Below are 14423 nucleotides of genomic sequence, written 5' to 3' on the forward strand. Positions count from 1 at the left end.
CCGCGAAGCTCTCCACATCCCCGTAAGGAGCCTGGCGGTGGTCTCGTGCGGACGATGCCCTCTCGGTGAGCGCATATTTCCCCCCTCATCTTTTAAGAGATTCAATACATACAAGCATTTGTCTCGCAAACCAGATTTATTTCGAGGGAATTTTCCACGTCTCAATTATTTCTCTCGTCGTATTCGAGTGCTCATTGCCGTGTTATAGTTTGTTAACGAAGCTTTCCCTCAAGTCTAAATATTGTAAGGCAGTTTGTCGTGTGCGTATCATGGCCACGCATGCTTATATCGCCTTTCCGTTTCTCTACCACGGTTGCGCCTTAAAACCACGGCGCTGCAAGTTTGCTTTCTTTTCCTTCCCTCTTCTCCGCCCTTACACTGGCTCTCTTAACTACTACACGCAGAGGCAAGAAACAACGCGCGCTTTAGATACTATAGATGAGATGAATATTTACAATTATTATTAGGGTTATAATTATATTCGAGTGCTGATTGCCGTGTTATAGTTTGTTAACGAAACTACCCCTCAATTCGAAATACCTTAAGGCAGTTTGTCGTGTGCGTATCATGGCCACGCATGCTTATATCGCCTTTCCGTTTCTCTACCACGGTTGCGCCTTAAAACCACGGCGCTGCAAGTTTGCTTTCTTTTCCTTCCCTCTTCTCCGCCCTTACACTGGCTCTCTTAACTACTACACGCAGAGGCAAGAAACAACGCGCGCTTTAGATACTATAGATGAGATGAATATTTACAATTATTATTAGGGTTATAATTATATTCGAGTGCTGATTGCCGTGTTATAGTTTGTTAACGAAACTACCCCTCAATTCTAAATACCTTAAGGCAGTTTGTCGTGTGCGTATCATGGCCACGAATGCTTATATCGCCTTTCCGTTTCTCTACCACGGTTGCGCTTTAAAACCACGGCGCTGCAAGTTTGCTTTCCTTTCCTTCCCTCTTCTCCGCCCTTAAACTGACTCTCTTAACTACTACACGCAGAGACAAAGAAACAGCACGCGCATGCGATCGCATAGATGAGATGAATACATATATATAGAAAAGCATCAGTCATAGCTCCCGAAGTATAATATAATATAATATAGAATAGCTCTCGAAGATAGCTATTCCGGCGGCTAGCTTCCCACGCTATGCGTGCCGTCCTCGCACCTGTTAAAACTTTTCCTAGACGCTAGAACTATACCATTCCTACGCAACCTTGAGCGATCGGAAAGCGCGTTTTCCACGCCTGGTCGGCGGAGAGGGGGGGCTTCGTTCCGGCCGCGAAGCTCTCCACATCCCCGTAAGGAGCCTGGCGGTGGTCTCGTGCGGACGATGCCCTCTCGGTGAGCGCATATTTCCCCCCTCATCTTTTAAGAGATTCAATACATACAAGCATTTGTCTCGCAAACCAGATTTATTTCGAGGGAATTTTCCACGTCTCAATTATTTCTCTCGTCGTATTCGAGTGCTCATTGCCGTGTTATAGTTTGTTAACGAAGCTTTCCCTCAAGTCTAAATATTGTAAGGCAGTTTGTCGTGTGCGTATCATGGCCACGCATGCTTATATCGCCTTTCCGTTTCTCTACCACGGTTGCGCCTTAAAACCACGGCGCTGCAAGTTTGCTTTCTTTTCCTTCCCTCTTCTCCGCCCTTACACTGGCTCTCTTAACTACTACACGCAGAGGCAAGAAACAACGCGCGCTTTAGATACTATAGATGAGATGAATATTTACAATTATTATTAGGGTTATAATTATATTCGAGTGCTGATTGCCGTGTTATAGTTTGTTAACGAAACTACCCCTCAATTCGAAATACCTTAAGGCAGTTTGTCGTGTGCGTATCATGGCCACGCATGCTTATATCGCCTTTCCGTTTCTCTACCACGGTTGCGCCTTAAAACCACGGCGCTGCAAGTTTGCTTTCTTTTCCTTCCCTCTTCTCCGCCCTTACACTGGCTCTCTTAACTACTACACGCAGAGGCAAGAAACAACGCGCGCTTTAGATACTATAGATGAGATGAATATTTACAATTATTATTAGGGTTATAATTATATTCGAGTGCTGATTGCCGTGTTATAGTTTGTTAACGAAACTACCCCTCAATTCTAAATACCTTAAGGCAGTTTGTCGTGTGCGTATCATGGCCACGAATGCTTATATCGCCTTTCCGTTTCTCTACCACGGTTGCGCTTTAAAACCACGGCGCTGCAAGTTTGCTTTCCTTTCCTTCCCTCTTCTCCGCCCTTAAACTGACTCTCTTAACTACTACACGCAGAGACAAAGAAACACCACGCGCATGCGATCGCATAGATGAGATGAATACATATATATAGAAAAGCATCAGTCATAGCTCCCGAAGTATAATATAATATAATATAGAATAGCTCTCGAAGATAGCTATTCCGGCGGCTAGCTTCCCACGCTATGCGTGCCGTCCTCGCACCTGTTAAAACTTTTCCTAGACGCTAGAACTATACCATTCCTACGCAACCTTGAGCGATCGGAAAGCGCGTTTTCCACGCCTGGTCGGCGGAGAGGGGGGGCTTCGTTCCGGCCGCGAAGCTCTCCACATCCCCGTAAGGAGCCTGGCGGTGGTCTCGTGCGGACGATGCCCTCTCGGTGAGCGCATATTTCCCCCCTCATCTTTTAAGAGATTCAATACATACAAGCATTTGTCTCGCAAACCAGATTTATTTCGAGGGAATTTTCCACGTCTCAATTATTTCTCTCGTCGTATTCGAGTGCTCATTGCCGTGTTATAGTTTGTTAACGAAGCTTTCCCTCAAGTCTAAATATTGTAAGGCAGTTTGTCGTGTGCGTATCATGGCCACGCATGCTTATATCGCCTTTCCGTTTCTCTACCACGGTTGCGCCTTAAAACCACGGCGCTGCAAGTTTGCTTTCTTTTCCTTCCCTCTTCTCCGCCCTTACACTGGCTCTCTTAACTACTACACGCAGAGGCAAGAAACAACGCGCGCTTTAGATACTATAGATGAGATGAATATTTACAATTATTATTAGGGTTATAATTATATTCGAGTGCTGATTGCCGTGTTATAGTTTGTTAACGAAACTACCCCTCAATTCGAAATACCTTAAGGCAGTTTGTCGTGTGCGTATCATGGCCACGCATGCTTATATCGCCTTTCCGTTTCTCTACCACGGTTGCGCCTTAAAACCACGGCGCTGCAAGTTTGCTTTCTTTTCCTTCCCTCTTCTCCGCCCTTACACTGGCTCTCTTAACTACTACACGCAGAGGCAAGAAACAACGCGCGCTTTAGATACTATAGATGAGATGAATATTTACAATTATTATTAGGGTTATAATTATATTCGAGTGCTGATTGCCGTGTTATAGTTTGTTAACGAAACTACCCCTCAATTCTAAATACCTTAAGGCAGTTTGTCGTGTGCGTATCATGGCCACGAATGCTTATATCGCCTTTCCGTTTCTCTACCACGGTTGCGCTTTAAAACCACGGCGCTGCAAGTTTGCTTTCCTTTCCTTCCCTCTTCTCCGCCCTTAAACTGACTCTCTTAACTACTACACGCAGAGACAAAGAAACAGCACGCGCATGCGATCGCATAGATGAGATGAATACATATATATAGAAAAGCATCAGGCATAGCTCCCGAAGTATAATATAATATAATATAGAATAGCTCTCGAAGATAGCTATTCCGGCGGCTAGCTTCCCACGCTATGCGTGCCGTCCTCGCACCTGTTAAAACTTTTCCTAGACGCTAGAACTATACCATTCCTACGCAACCTTGAGCGATCGGAAAGCGCGTTTTCCACGCCTGGTCGGCGGAGAGGGGGGGCTTCGTTCCGGCCGCGAAGCTCTCCACATCCCCGTAAGGAGCCTGGCGGTGGTCTCGTGCGGACGATGCCCTCTCGGTGAGCGCATATTTCCCCCCTCATCTTTTAAGAGATTCAATACATACAAGCATTTGTCTCGCAAACCAGATTTATTTCGAGGGAATTTTCCACGTCTCAATTATTTCTCTCGTCGTATTCGAGTGCTCATTGCCGTGTTATAGTTTGTTAACGAAGCTTCCCCTCAAGTCTAAATATTGTAAGGCAGTTTTCCTAGTCTCTAAAGCCTCTCGAGTTCACGCAGCTCCTCTGGCGGCCATTTTTCCAAGAAATAATGCCTAAAAATAAAAATAAAATAAAATAAAAATCGACTGTCGCGGACAACACCAGCCCCTTTCCACATAAGTATGAGGCTCGGAGCAGGAGCTATAGCGCTTGAAAGTAACCGCTGGCTTGACGAACCAACCGACTGAGCTACCTTTCCGGGCAACATTGAAGGATCACGAGTTCAAATCACATGTTATGTTCCTTTTTTTCCCTTTTTTTTTCATTTTAATGTATTTTCCTTCCTTTTATCACTGTACGGAAACCCTCCTAAAAAAAAATATTGTATATCCTCAATTATGTGTGGCCACACATGTGCAGGTCATAAATACCAGGTTCTCTAGCCGAGTGCCATCCATGCGGTATAACCGAGCTCAGATTGGTCCACCTTGACTGATCAAATAGGGCGCCACTGTAGGTTAAATGAGGCGTACAACTCCTGCGAGACCCGCCGTGGTTGCTCAGTGGTCATGGTGTTAGACTGCTGAGCACGAGGTCGCGGGATCGGACCCCGGCCACGGCGGCCGCATTTCGATGGGGGCGAAATGCGAAAACACCCGTGTACTTAGAATTAGGTGCACGTTAAAGAACCCCAGGTGGTCGAAATTTTCGGAGTCCTCCACTGCGGCGTGCATAATCAGAAAGTGGTTTTTGTCACGCAAAACACCATAATTCAAATTTTAATTTAACTCCTGCGGGGACGGTAGAGTATCCGTCTCCAGTGCAAGGGGACCGTGATTCAAATCCCGGTGCCGCGCAATTCTCCTCCGGGAAATACAAAAAAAAAAAAAACGTGTGTTGAGAAATTGCACAAACAGGCCTGGAGTGCGGCCTGATCCCGGTGACCAGAACCGGTAACGCACTCTCTCACCAGAGCAGGATTGGCCACCCTGGTGCAGTACTTGGCCACAACCTCCTATATGAATACAACAATCAAACCCCGGCCCTCAGTCCCCAGCAGCCGCGAAGCAACTGACCACGGCGGCGGTCAGATCTGTAACGCTGCAGAGGGTGCTAAGAATACCTGGCTCCGGACAGGCCGCCATTGGAATCTGAACCTGGCAACGTTTAACGTTAGAACGCTATCTAGTGAGGCGAGTCTAGCAGTATTATTGGAGGAATTAGAGGGTAGTAAATGGGATATAATAGGGCTCAGTGAGGTTAGGAGGACAAAAGAAGCATATACAGTGCTAAAAAGCGGGCATGTACTGTGTTACCGGGGCTTAGCGGAGAGGCGAGAACTAGGAGTCGGATTCCTGATTAATAAGGAAATAGCTGGTAACATACAGGAATTCTATAGCATTAACGAGAGGGTGGCAGGTCTTGTTGTGAAACTTAATAAGAGGTACAAATTGAAGGTGGTACAAGCCTATGCCCCTACATGCAGTCATGATGACCAGGAAGTCGAAAGCTTTTATGAAGACGTGGAATCGGCGATGGGTAAAGTCAAAACAAAATACACTATACTGATGGGCGACTTCAATGCCAGGGTAGGCAAGAAGCAGGCTGGAGACAAGTCAGTGGGGGAATATGGCATAGGCTCTAGGAATAGCAGAGGAGAATTATTAGTAGAGTTTGCAGAACAGAATAATATGCGGATAATGAACACCTTTTTCCGCAAGCGGGTTAGTCGAAAGTGGACGTGGAGGAGCCCGAATGGTGAGACTAGAAATGAAATCGACTTCATACTCTGCGCGAACCCTGGCATCATACAAGATGTAGACGTACTCGGCAAGGTACGCTGCAGTGACCATAGGATGGTAAGAACTCGAATTAGCCTAGACTTGAGGAGGGAACGGAAGAAACTGGTACACAAGTAGCCAATCAATGAATTAGCGGTAAGAGGGAAACTAGAGGAATTCCGGATCAAGCTACAGAACAGGTATTCGGCTTTAACTCAGGAAGAGGACCTTAGTGTTGAAGCAATGAACGACTATCTCATGGGAACCATTAAGGAGTGCGCAATAGAAGTCGGTGGTAACTCCGTTAGACAGGAAACCAGTAAGCTATCGCAGGAGACGAAAGATCTGATCAAGAAACGCCAATGTATGAAAGCCTCTAACCCTACAGCTAGAATAGAACTGGCAGAACTTTCTAAGTTAATCAACAAGCGTAAGATAGCGGACATCAGGAACTATAATATGGATAGAATTGAACAGGCTCTCAGGAACGGAGGAAGCCTAAAAACAGTGAAGAAGAAACTAGGAATAGGCAAGAATCAGATGTGTGCGTTAAGAGACAAAGCCGGCAATATCGTTACTAATATGGATGAGATAGTTGAAGTGGCTGAGGAGTTCTATAGAGATTTATACAGTACCAGTGGCACCCACGACGATAGTGGAAGAGAGAATAGCCTAGAGGAATTCGAAATCCCACAGGTAACGCCAGAAGAAGTAAAGAAAGCCTTAGGAGCTATGCAAAGGGGGAAGGCAGCCGGGGAGGATCAGGTAACAGCAGATTTGTTGAAGGATGGTGGTCAGATTGTTCTAGAGAAACTGGCTACCCTGTATACGCAATGCCTCATAACCTCAAGCGTACCGGAATCTTGGAAGAGCGCTAACATAATCCTAATCCATAAGAAAGGGGACGCCAAAGACTTGAAAAATTATAGACCGATCAGCTTACTGTCCGTTGCCTACAAAGTATTTACTAAGGTAATCGCAAATAGAACCAGGAACACCTTAGACTTCTGTCAACCAAAGGACCAGGCAGGATTCCGTAAAGGCTACTCAACAATAGACCATATTCACACTATCAATCAACTGATAGAGAAATGTGCAGAATATAACCAACCCTTATATATAGCTTTCATTGATTACGAGAAAGCGTTTGATTCAGTCGAAACCTCAGCAGTCATGGAGGCATTACGGAATCAGGGTGTAGATGAGCCATATGTAAAGATACTGGAAGATATCTATAGCGGCTCCACAGCCACCGTAGTCCTCCACAAAGAAAGCAACAAAATCCCTATAAAGAAAGGCGTTAGACAGGGAGATACGATATCTCCAATGCTATTCACAGCATGTTTACAGGAGGTATTCAGAGGCCTGGAGTGGGAAGAATTGGGGATAAAAGTTGATGGAGAATACCTTAGCAACTTGCGATTCGCTGATGATATTATCTTGCTTAGTAACTCAGGAGACCAATTGCAATGCATGCTCACTGACCTGGAGAGGCAAAGCAGAAGGGTGGGTCTGAAAATTAATCTGCAGAAAACTAAAGTAATGTTTAACAGGCTCGGAAGAGAACAGCAGTTTACGATAGGTAGCGAAGCACTGGAAGGGGTAAGGGACTACATCTACTTAGGGCAGGTAGTGACCACGGATCCGGATCATGAGACTGAAATAACCAGAAGAATAAGAATGGGCTGGGGTGCGTTTGGGAGGCATTCTCAAATCATGAACAGCAGGTTGCCACTATCCCTCAAAAGGAAAGTGTATAACAGCTGTGTGTTACCAGTACTCACATATGGGGCAGAAACCTGGAGACTTACGAAAAGGGTTCTGCTGAAATTGAGGACGACGCAACGAGCTATGGAAAGAAGAATGATGGGTGTGACGTTAAGGGATAAGAAAAGAGCAGATTGGGTGAGGCAACAAACGCGGGTAAACGACATCTTAGTTGAAATCAAGAAAAAGAAATGGGCATGGGCCGGACATGTAATGAGGAGGGAAGATAACCGATGGTCACTAAGGGTTACGGACTGGATTCCAAGGGAAGGGATGCGTAGCAGGGGGCGGCAGAAAGTTAGGTGGGCGGATGACATTAAGACGTTTGCAGGGACAACATGGCCACAATTAGTACATGACCGGGGTAGTTGGAGAAGTATGGGAGAGGCCTTTGCCCTGCAGTGGGCGTAACTAGGCTGATGATGACGATGATGATGATGATATACGCACACACACACATTCCATATACACCAATATATATACACACATATCTTATGTGTGTGGGTGTGAGTGAGTATCTGTGTGTTTGCACGTGCCTGAATGTGTTCTTTGAAATTTCTACACACTCATTTTCATCTTAAAAATATTATTCGCCTACTTGAATAGTAATCGTCCCTCATAGGCCCCACTTGCCGGGCGAGACGAAACTTTGGCAGATAACGTAGATTAGCTGGCAAAGTAGGCTTTACATTAAATAGTATGGCTATTTTATTTCCGAACCAAAGTAGGTTACCGCAGAAGCCGCGGCCGCCGAGTCTGATAGGAACAGTGAGAGTAGTCACAAATGGGTTTCCAAGCATGCGTCTTCGGAATGTTTAATACCGCGTTGTCGCCGATTCGCATAGTTTGAGCTCCTAGCCTGGTCACAGCATTCCTTGCTCCTTTAGAAGGTCGTACTGAATTGGCAGTGATACGATTTCTCTTGCGTTCCGTTGAAATCATTGCCGTCGACGCTGCCATCTTCCCTGGCGGAGGCATATATAGGGTTGTCACACACGTCAGCGAAGCTTAACATTTAGCATCGAGAACTTCACGCATGTAGGATGCGTTAACGAGTCGCGAAACATTTATTAAACCGATTTGACGCGTCCGGCGTCCGGTGCATACTGTCCGAAACTAAATAAATCCGACGCAATGCTAAGTGCGTGTCGGCTCAAAAGATAACGATTTCACTGCAATGCAACGGCGGTGCCTGCGTGGCGTGTTTTACAGTAGGGGTGACGTATAGTGCCACCATTCTGCTGTGGTGACGTCGTGAGCTGCTTGTGTGTGGCCCAATACAAGGCCTCCATTGCTTGATACCAGCACCATCTCACAAAAACCGTCAATATAACGCCCGTACTTTACAGCAGAAATAATATAAAGCATAGGGAAAGTCAAAAACACTATATACGCCGTTTCCGTAACGGGTAAAACGGGTTGGCAACGGCTATTCCTTGAGTCTGAAGTGGGCCAAATGTCGTTAGACGATGTCGTAATTTTTGTTGCATTCGGCAGTCAGCGGCAAACCTTGAAAAAAAAAAACCCTCTCCTGTGATAATAAAAGTTTGGATAATTTCACAATAAATAAGCACCAGGATACTCACCTAGGGTGTTGGTGCACAATAAATGTTCCTCATTTTTCGTTTCGTGTCCTCGACTGGTTAGACTTGTTGGAAGTAAAATGAATTGCATCCGCAAAAGTAACGACTGAAATTACCTCAATGTTGCTTTTGCTTCGCTTTCCACTAATGGGATATCAGAACCGGTGTTAGCGTACCATTAGACGCATTTTTTTTTTGTGTGTGCATAACTAATGCACATCTACGCCAGTCTGATATGGGGCAAGATCGTTTTCAGAAATAATAACAACATGGCACGCCTCATGTACTGCTGAAGCGGCATAGACGCCCAGTGGCTAAGAGGTGCATGCTTCAATAGCCCCAGTGGGGCTGCCGTGGGCATAAATAATAATTAATGAAGTGGACTGCGCATCGCGGTGAACCAAAATTACCGACACAACAGGCAGGCGACGGCTGCGTTCCCGTTTGCAGACGAGCATGGGAACCTTCTACGGTCACGTGCTTCCAGGCGCCATGCTATTTGCCTTCGGCACCTGGTGGTCGCTATGGACTTGGCGGCGTCATGCCAGGTGTCGCGCCACCGGGGAGCGTTTTGTGGCCAGTGCATCCGCAGGCCGCGCGGAAGGCATGGCCAAAATATTTGCGGCGACAGTCGGCGTGGCCACTGAGGTAAGCCATAATCGTTTCGTAACTCCGGACGAGAGTTTTTTGAAGCGATCTCGTTCTTGTTCTTCGCGCGCTTGACCTTCTGGCCGCACATTTCCCGAAAGTATTGCGTACATTGGTTATTCCGGGGAAGCCTTGTGTCTTGATGTGCAAACGAGTTCTCAACGAAATCGGGTCTTGATGATTAAAAAAGAAAGACAATGACGCGTCATGGTGTCATTCGAGTAGCGGCAGACTACTAGGTAAGCAAATTCACTTATGAGTTGACTCACTCAGGCTCACTGAGGTCTACCCGGGAGTCTACATAGCACGACTGAGTAGGACTTTGGTGAGCTTGAGTTCGAGGAATCCCTAAGAAAAACTTTGAGCGTGTTAACCAACATGAACGAATCACTACACTGTAGACAATACTCTCAGAAAAGCTTGCGCCCATTCACGCGCAAACAGTCGCACACACACTACAGCCTGACACTTGATTAACTGTCAAATTATTTATTCGTTATCGAGAATGAGTTTTCTTTACTTGTGTAGCCACGGTCATCAGCGATGGAACGCGAGCGAGCCACGCTGTCCAAGGTAGTGAAAATACAAATGATAAAGCGCTGCGCTCGGAGATTTCGCATGGTGAACAGATTTGAGGAATATCTGTTAGTTGCTTCACACTGTTGGCTTCTGTAATCTCCAGGTTTGTCCCTGTCCGTCGTTTGCTACCGCTTCTCGGATTCAGGGTGGCAACCTTGTTGTTCGAAACAATCGCAAGGTTGCCTACCACCACGCAGATCGCATTCTATGGGTGCTGGCAGAAGGCTGTGCGTTCAAACAAATGCCGTCGGAAATGTAATAATCAAATAAATAAATAAATAAAACATATGTAAAACATAAAGAACCGTTTTTTTTTGCCGCCTGTAGATACACAAGTGCATCACCAAGGGAGAGTGGGCTCCCAGGAACTGGCATCACATGGCCACGTACGTGTTCTGCGGTCTCAGCGGACCGGCGGATCTGCTGTCTTCGTCGTCGAGGGGACCCGGCGGCCTCTTGCCGGCCGACTGCGACTACGCCGTGCTGCTGCTTTCTTTCGTGGGCGAAGGGCTCGTGTTCCACGTGCACGCGCACGGCAGGGCCCCTCTCGACGTGCTCGTGCACGAGCTGCTCGTCTACGTCATCGTGGCGCAGGCCGCCTGCCTTGGCGTCGAGATGGCGCGACGATCGAGCGTGGTGGCGGCGCTTGCGAGGGGATTCTGCGCAACATTGCAGGTACGCCCCGCCGCGCGTGGGGGCGAAACGCAAACAGGCACGCGAGAGTGTGTGGCTGGACGAAGCGGTTTTTCAGTCCCAATTCGTGCTACTGTTTTAATTTAGACTGGAGCGAGAACGTTCTCTTGTCAAACGTTGAACGGGTGCTCTTTGCCACGTCTGGCCTTCGCGCCAATAAGCTCCAATCATCGTTATCATAAACCGTCTTGAACGAAGTATACCGCGCTTGAAATAATACAAAAGCAATAATATTTTCACTGGATCGTCACACTATCTTGATTTGCGCCTGTAATGTCTGTAATGGTAGCGCTATGTCGGGGGGGGGGCAGTTCTTTGATTTCTTTGCCGGCTGCCTCTGAAGAACCTCTCCTGTGCTTTCTTTATCACCGCAATTTACGTTCGCGCATGTACAGATTTGATTGAAGATTGTCATGGCGGCTATGTAAAGGTCGCTTTCGGGGAACTACTAAACTGAAAGTATTCAGGCGATGATTGACGAAGACGACCCTACTCCTGCGCAAATATCATTGTAACAGCGATTGCTCGCCCCAAAAGTTGTCGCATGCTTCTAGACAGATTTGCATTTTAGGTGCAGTCACTGATGTACTCAGTTTGCATGTGTGCAGGCACAACAGTGCAGAATGACGGATAGCAGGGGACAAAACCATGCAAGAAACAGACAGAAAGGCCAAAAGCTGCTTCTTGTGTGTTTCGCTGTTCGTGGCGTCTGTTTTTTAACAGTGGAGCTGTTTAAGCTTTAGTTCCGCCGTGGAGCGTTACCAAAAAACTCAGCTCAGCTGTGCGCCGCCTCGCGTTGCCTAGCAACCACCTGCGAGACCACCGACCACGTAACCTCCTCGAGCCCCACGCGCGTAGGGCTGAATCGTGACGTCACAGGCAAGTAAAAACCCCGAACAGCCGGCGGAGTGACACACCTCTCGCCTCTTCTACTCCGTGCGTACGCGCTGCTGCCATCGGAAGACCAAAGAAAGTCCGAACGCTCAATAAGTAGCGGCTTATCAGGAAGAGTGCTCTACTGCCAAACAAGCAGCAATGCGTTGCCGCCGAGCTGATCCGGAACACCGTGCCGAAGCTGCGGCTTAGAAGAGGCGACGCCGAGTCGAGGATCTCGAGTTTCACTCCAGGGAACGCGAGAGTCAGCGACTGAACGCTCGACGGCGCCGAGAAAGCGATCCCGGCCTGCGACTGCTCGAGAACTTCCAGCGTCAAGCCCTCCGAGACAACGTAGCAAAACCTAGCCTATATCCTCGAAAAACATAGAAACAACTTAGCCAAGGCTACCAACAACTTAGCGAAATTTAGCATAACCTCGGAAAACCTACAAATAACCTGGCAAGCCACGTAAAAACTAGGTGATCACAAGCTCCGCTGTTGATTCCAGCCTTGTACCCCTAGTGCAAGCTGCGCACGTTCTTTTCTACTCGATCGCGAGAAGTGGATGCCAGCCCATTCATGTTCCAATGCATGTGTTCCAATACAACTGAGACATTGTTCCGAGTGCTCTCGAGTGTGACCTAGCGAGACTTGAATGTGCTTGTGTGTCACTTTCGAATGAACCTGCTTCGCCTGACGTGTTGAATGCCATAGTCCATGGCGTCAGCGTGCTTAAATCTCCGTGCGACAGTCTAGTTCTTATCGCTGCGCTTGAGCCATTTGGAATGGTTTCGCACTTGCGCTGATCCACTGAGTGGATTGAGTTCTGTGATTTTGCGTTCCAAAACCACGATTTCATTTGAGGCCCGCCGTAGTAAGGGACTCCGGATTAATTTTGACCACCTGGGGATCTTTAACGTGCATTGGGCGCATGTTAAAGATTCCCATGTGGTCAAAATTAATCGGGACTAGGCCGGTATTCGATCCCGAGATCTCGTGCTTAGCAGCTCAACACGATAGCCACTAAGCCACCACAGCGGGTATACTGACTGGATATGGATGCATCAAAGTATACGTGCCAATGTGAGCCGTCATGACAATTTGGGACACAAATTTACAGAGCGGTATTACGTATCCATATTTATGGGAAAGGTCAGGCCTATGTACGCGGTTCACTCACAAAAAATCCGTAAGTGTGCTGCTTTGCAGAGGCCCGTCGTAGAGTGCCTAGGGGCCAAGAAATGAAAGTGTGAAAGAAAATACACTCTTACATAAAATGTTCTTCTTTGTGTGTTTGTATGTGCATTCAGAGAATTACGAAACATTGCATATTTGTACCACAAGCGTGGAGCACTGGGATAAACAGCACTGTTAATGTAAGTGTGGTCGCCCCGGCTTTTTTTTTTGTATCACAATATGCAGAAAATTGGTGAGTAATGGGACACTAAATGGTCCCCGCTTGACCATGATACAAAGGTGGCAAATTTTTATCACGTTCAGGAGGCTCCTAGTATAACAATTAAACTGTTTAATACCTTAATACAATATATTCATAGGTGGTTCAAAGGGTCGACATGAACACTGAATAGAATAATTAGATCGACGGGTCACATAACGGTCAGATTGGGAAGCCCTTTTGTGTAGGGCAGCTGTCACTGTGATTGCATATTTGCTTATAAAGTGGGCCGTTGGAAGGGAGCTTCAGGTTCGAGCAGAGTTTTGTTTACAGCCAACTTACACGATGAAAATTTTGTTCAGCCCAATCTGAGACACCAAAGAAGGCTCTGTTTTAGGGAGGAGTTGTGTTTTTTTCGTCATTACTTCGTTCGCTCTCGCTCGGGATCACGCAAGCTTATTTGCTATACCTGTCTTCGCAGGGCACCTGGCTGATCCAGATCGCCTTTGTTCTCTTCGACCCAAGGGAGCAGAAACGCTGGAACCCTCGCAGCCAGCGCGACACCATGCTGGCGGCCGCCATTTTCGCTGTTCACGTGGTTGCCGCGCTGGTTTACGTCTGCTTGCTGGGAACCATATTCGTGCACCGTAGCAAGGTCACCTACTCTCGCCTGCCGCAAGAGGTGGAGAAGGAGAAGGAAGACTGCTTGACTGCTGCCTCTGTTCGACTCGGCATTCTGCGTGCCCTGATTCCTTGAACCACACATAGGATCACATCTTACACAATAAACGTTTTAAGACCCCTATGGCTGCACAGAGGGTGCTTGGCTTGCTCCATGGCTAACACTCTTAACCTTAAGGGGTCAGATTTAATCATTAATAGGGACAAATTAATGAGGCCTTTTTGGGCGAATTGTCAATAACGGGATAGGTGTGATAGGCGACACAAATGCACAAGATAAACCTTAAAAGCTATCAGGATTAAACTGTAGTGTGAGGTATTTCTCCGCACGCCAGGTGGTCAAAATTATTGCACTTTCAATAAGAAAGCATTA

The 14423-nt window shown here is 47.0% G+C and overlaps 1 protein-coding gene across 1 annotated transcript in view; it reads left to right on the forward strand.

Moving 5' to 3' along the window:
• Positions 1 to 14181, forward strand: part of LOC142564704 (transmembrane protein 45B-like) — a 33494-nt gene extending 19313 nt beyond the window's left edge. The window contains exons 2-4 of the mRNA XM_075675839.1: positions 9628 to 9825; positions 10732 to 11079; positions 13851 to 14181. Coding sequence (XP_075531954.1) covers positions 9634 to 9825; positions 10732 to 11079; positions 13851 to 14126 — 816 coding nt within the window. The 5' untranslated portion in view covers positions 9628 to 9633 and the 3' untranslated portion in view covers positions 14127 to 14181. The remainder of the gene's footprint in view (positions 1 to 9627; positions 9826 to 10731; positions 11080 to 13850) is intronic.
• The last annotated feature ends 242 nt before the right edge of the window (positions 14182 to 14423 follow it).

Source organism: Dermacentor variabilis, chromosome 11, assembly GCF_050947875.1.
Source record: "Dermacentor variabilis isolate Ectoservices chromosome 11, ASM5094787v1, whole genome shotgun sequence".
In the NCBI taxonomy this organism is placed as follows: Eukaryota; Metazoa; Arthropoda; class Arachnida; order Ixodida; family Ixodidae; genus Dermacentor; species Dermacentor variabilis.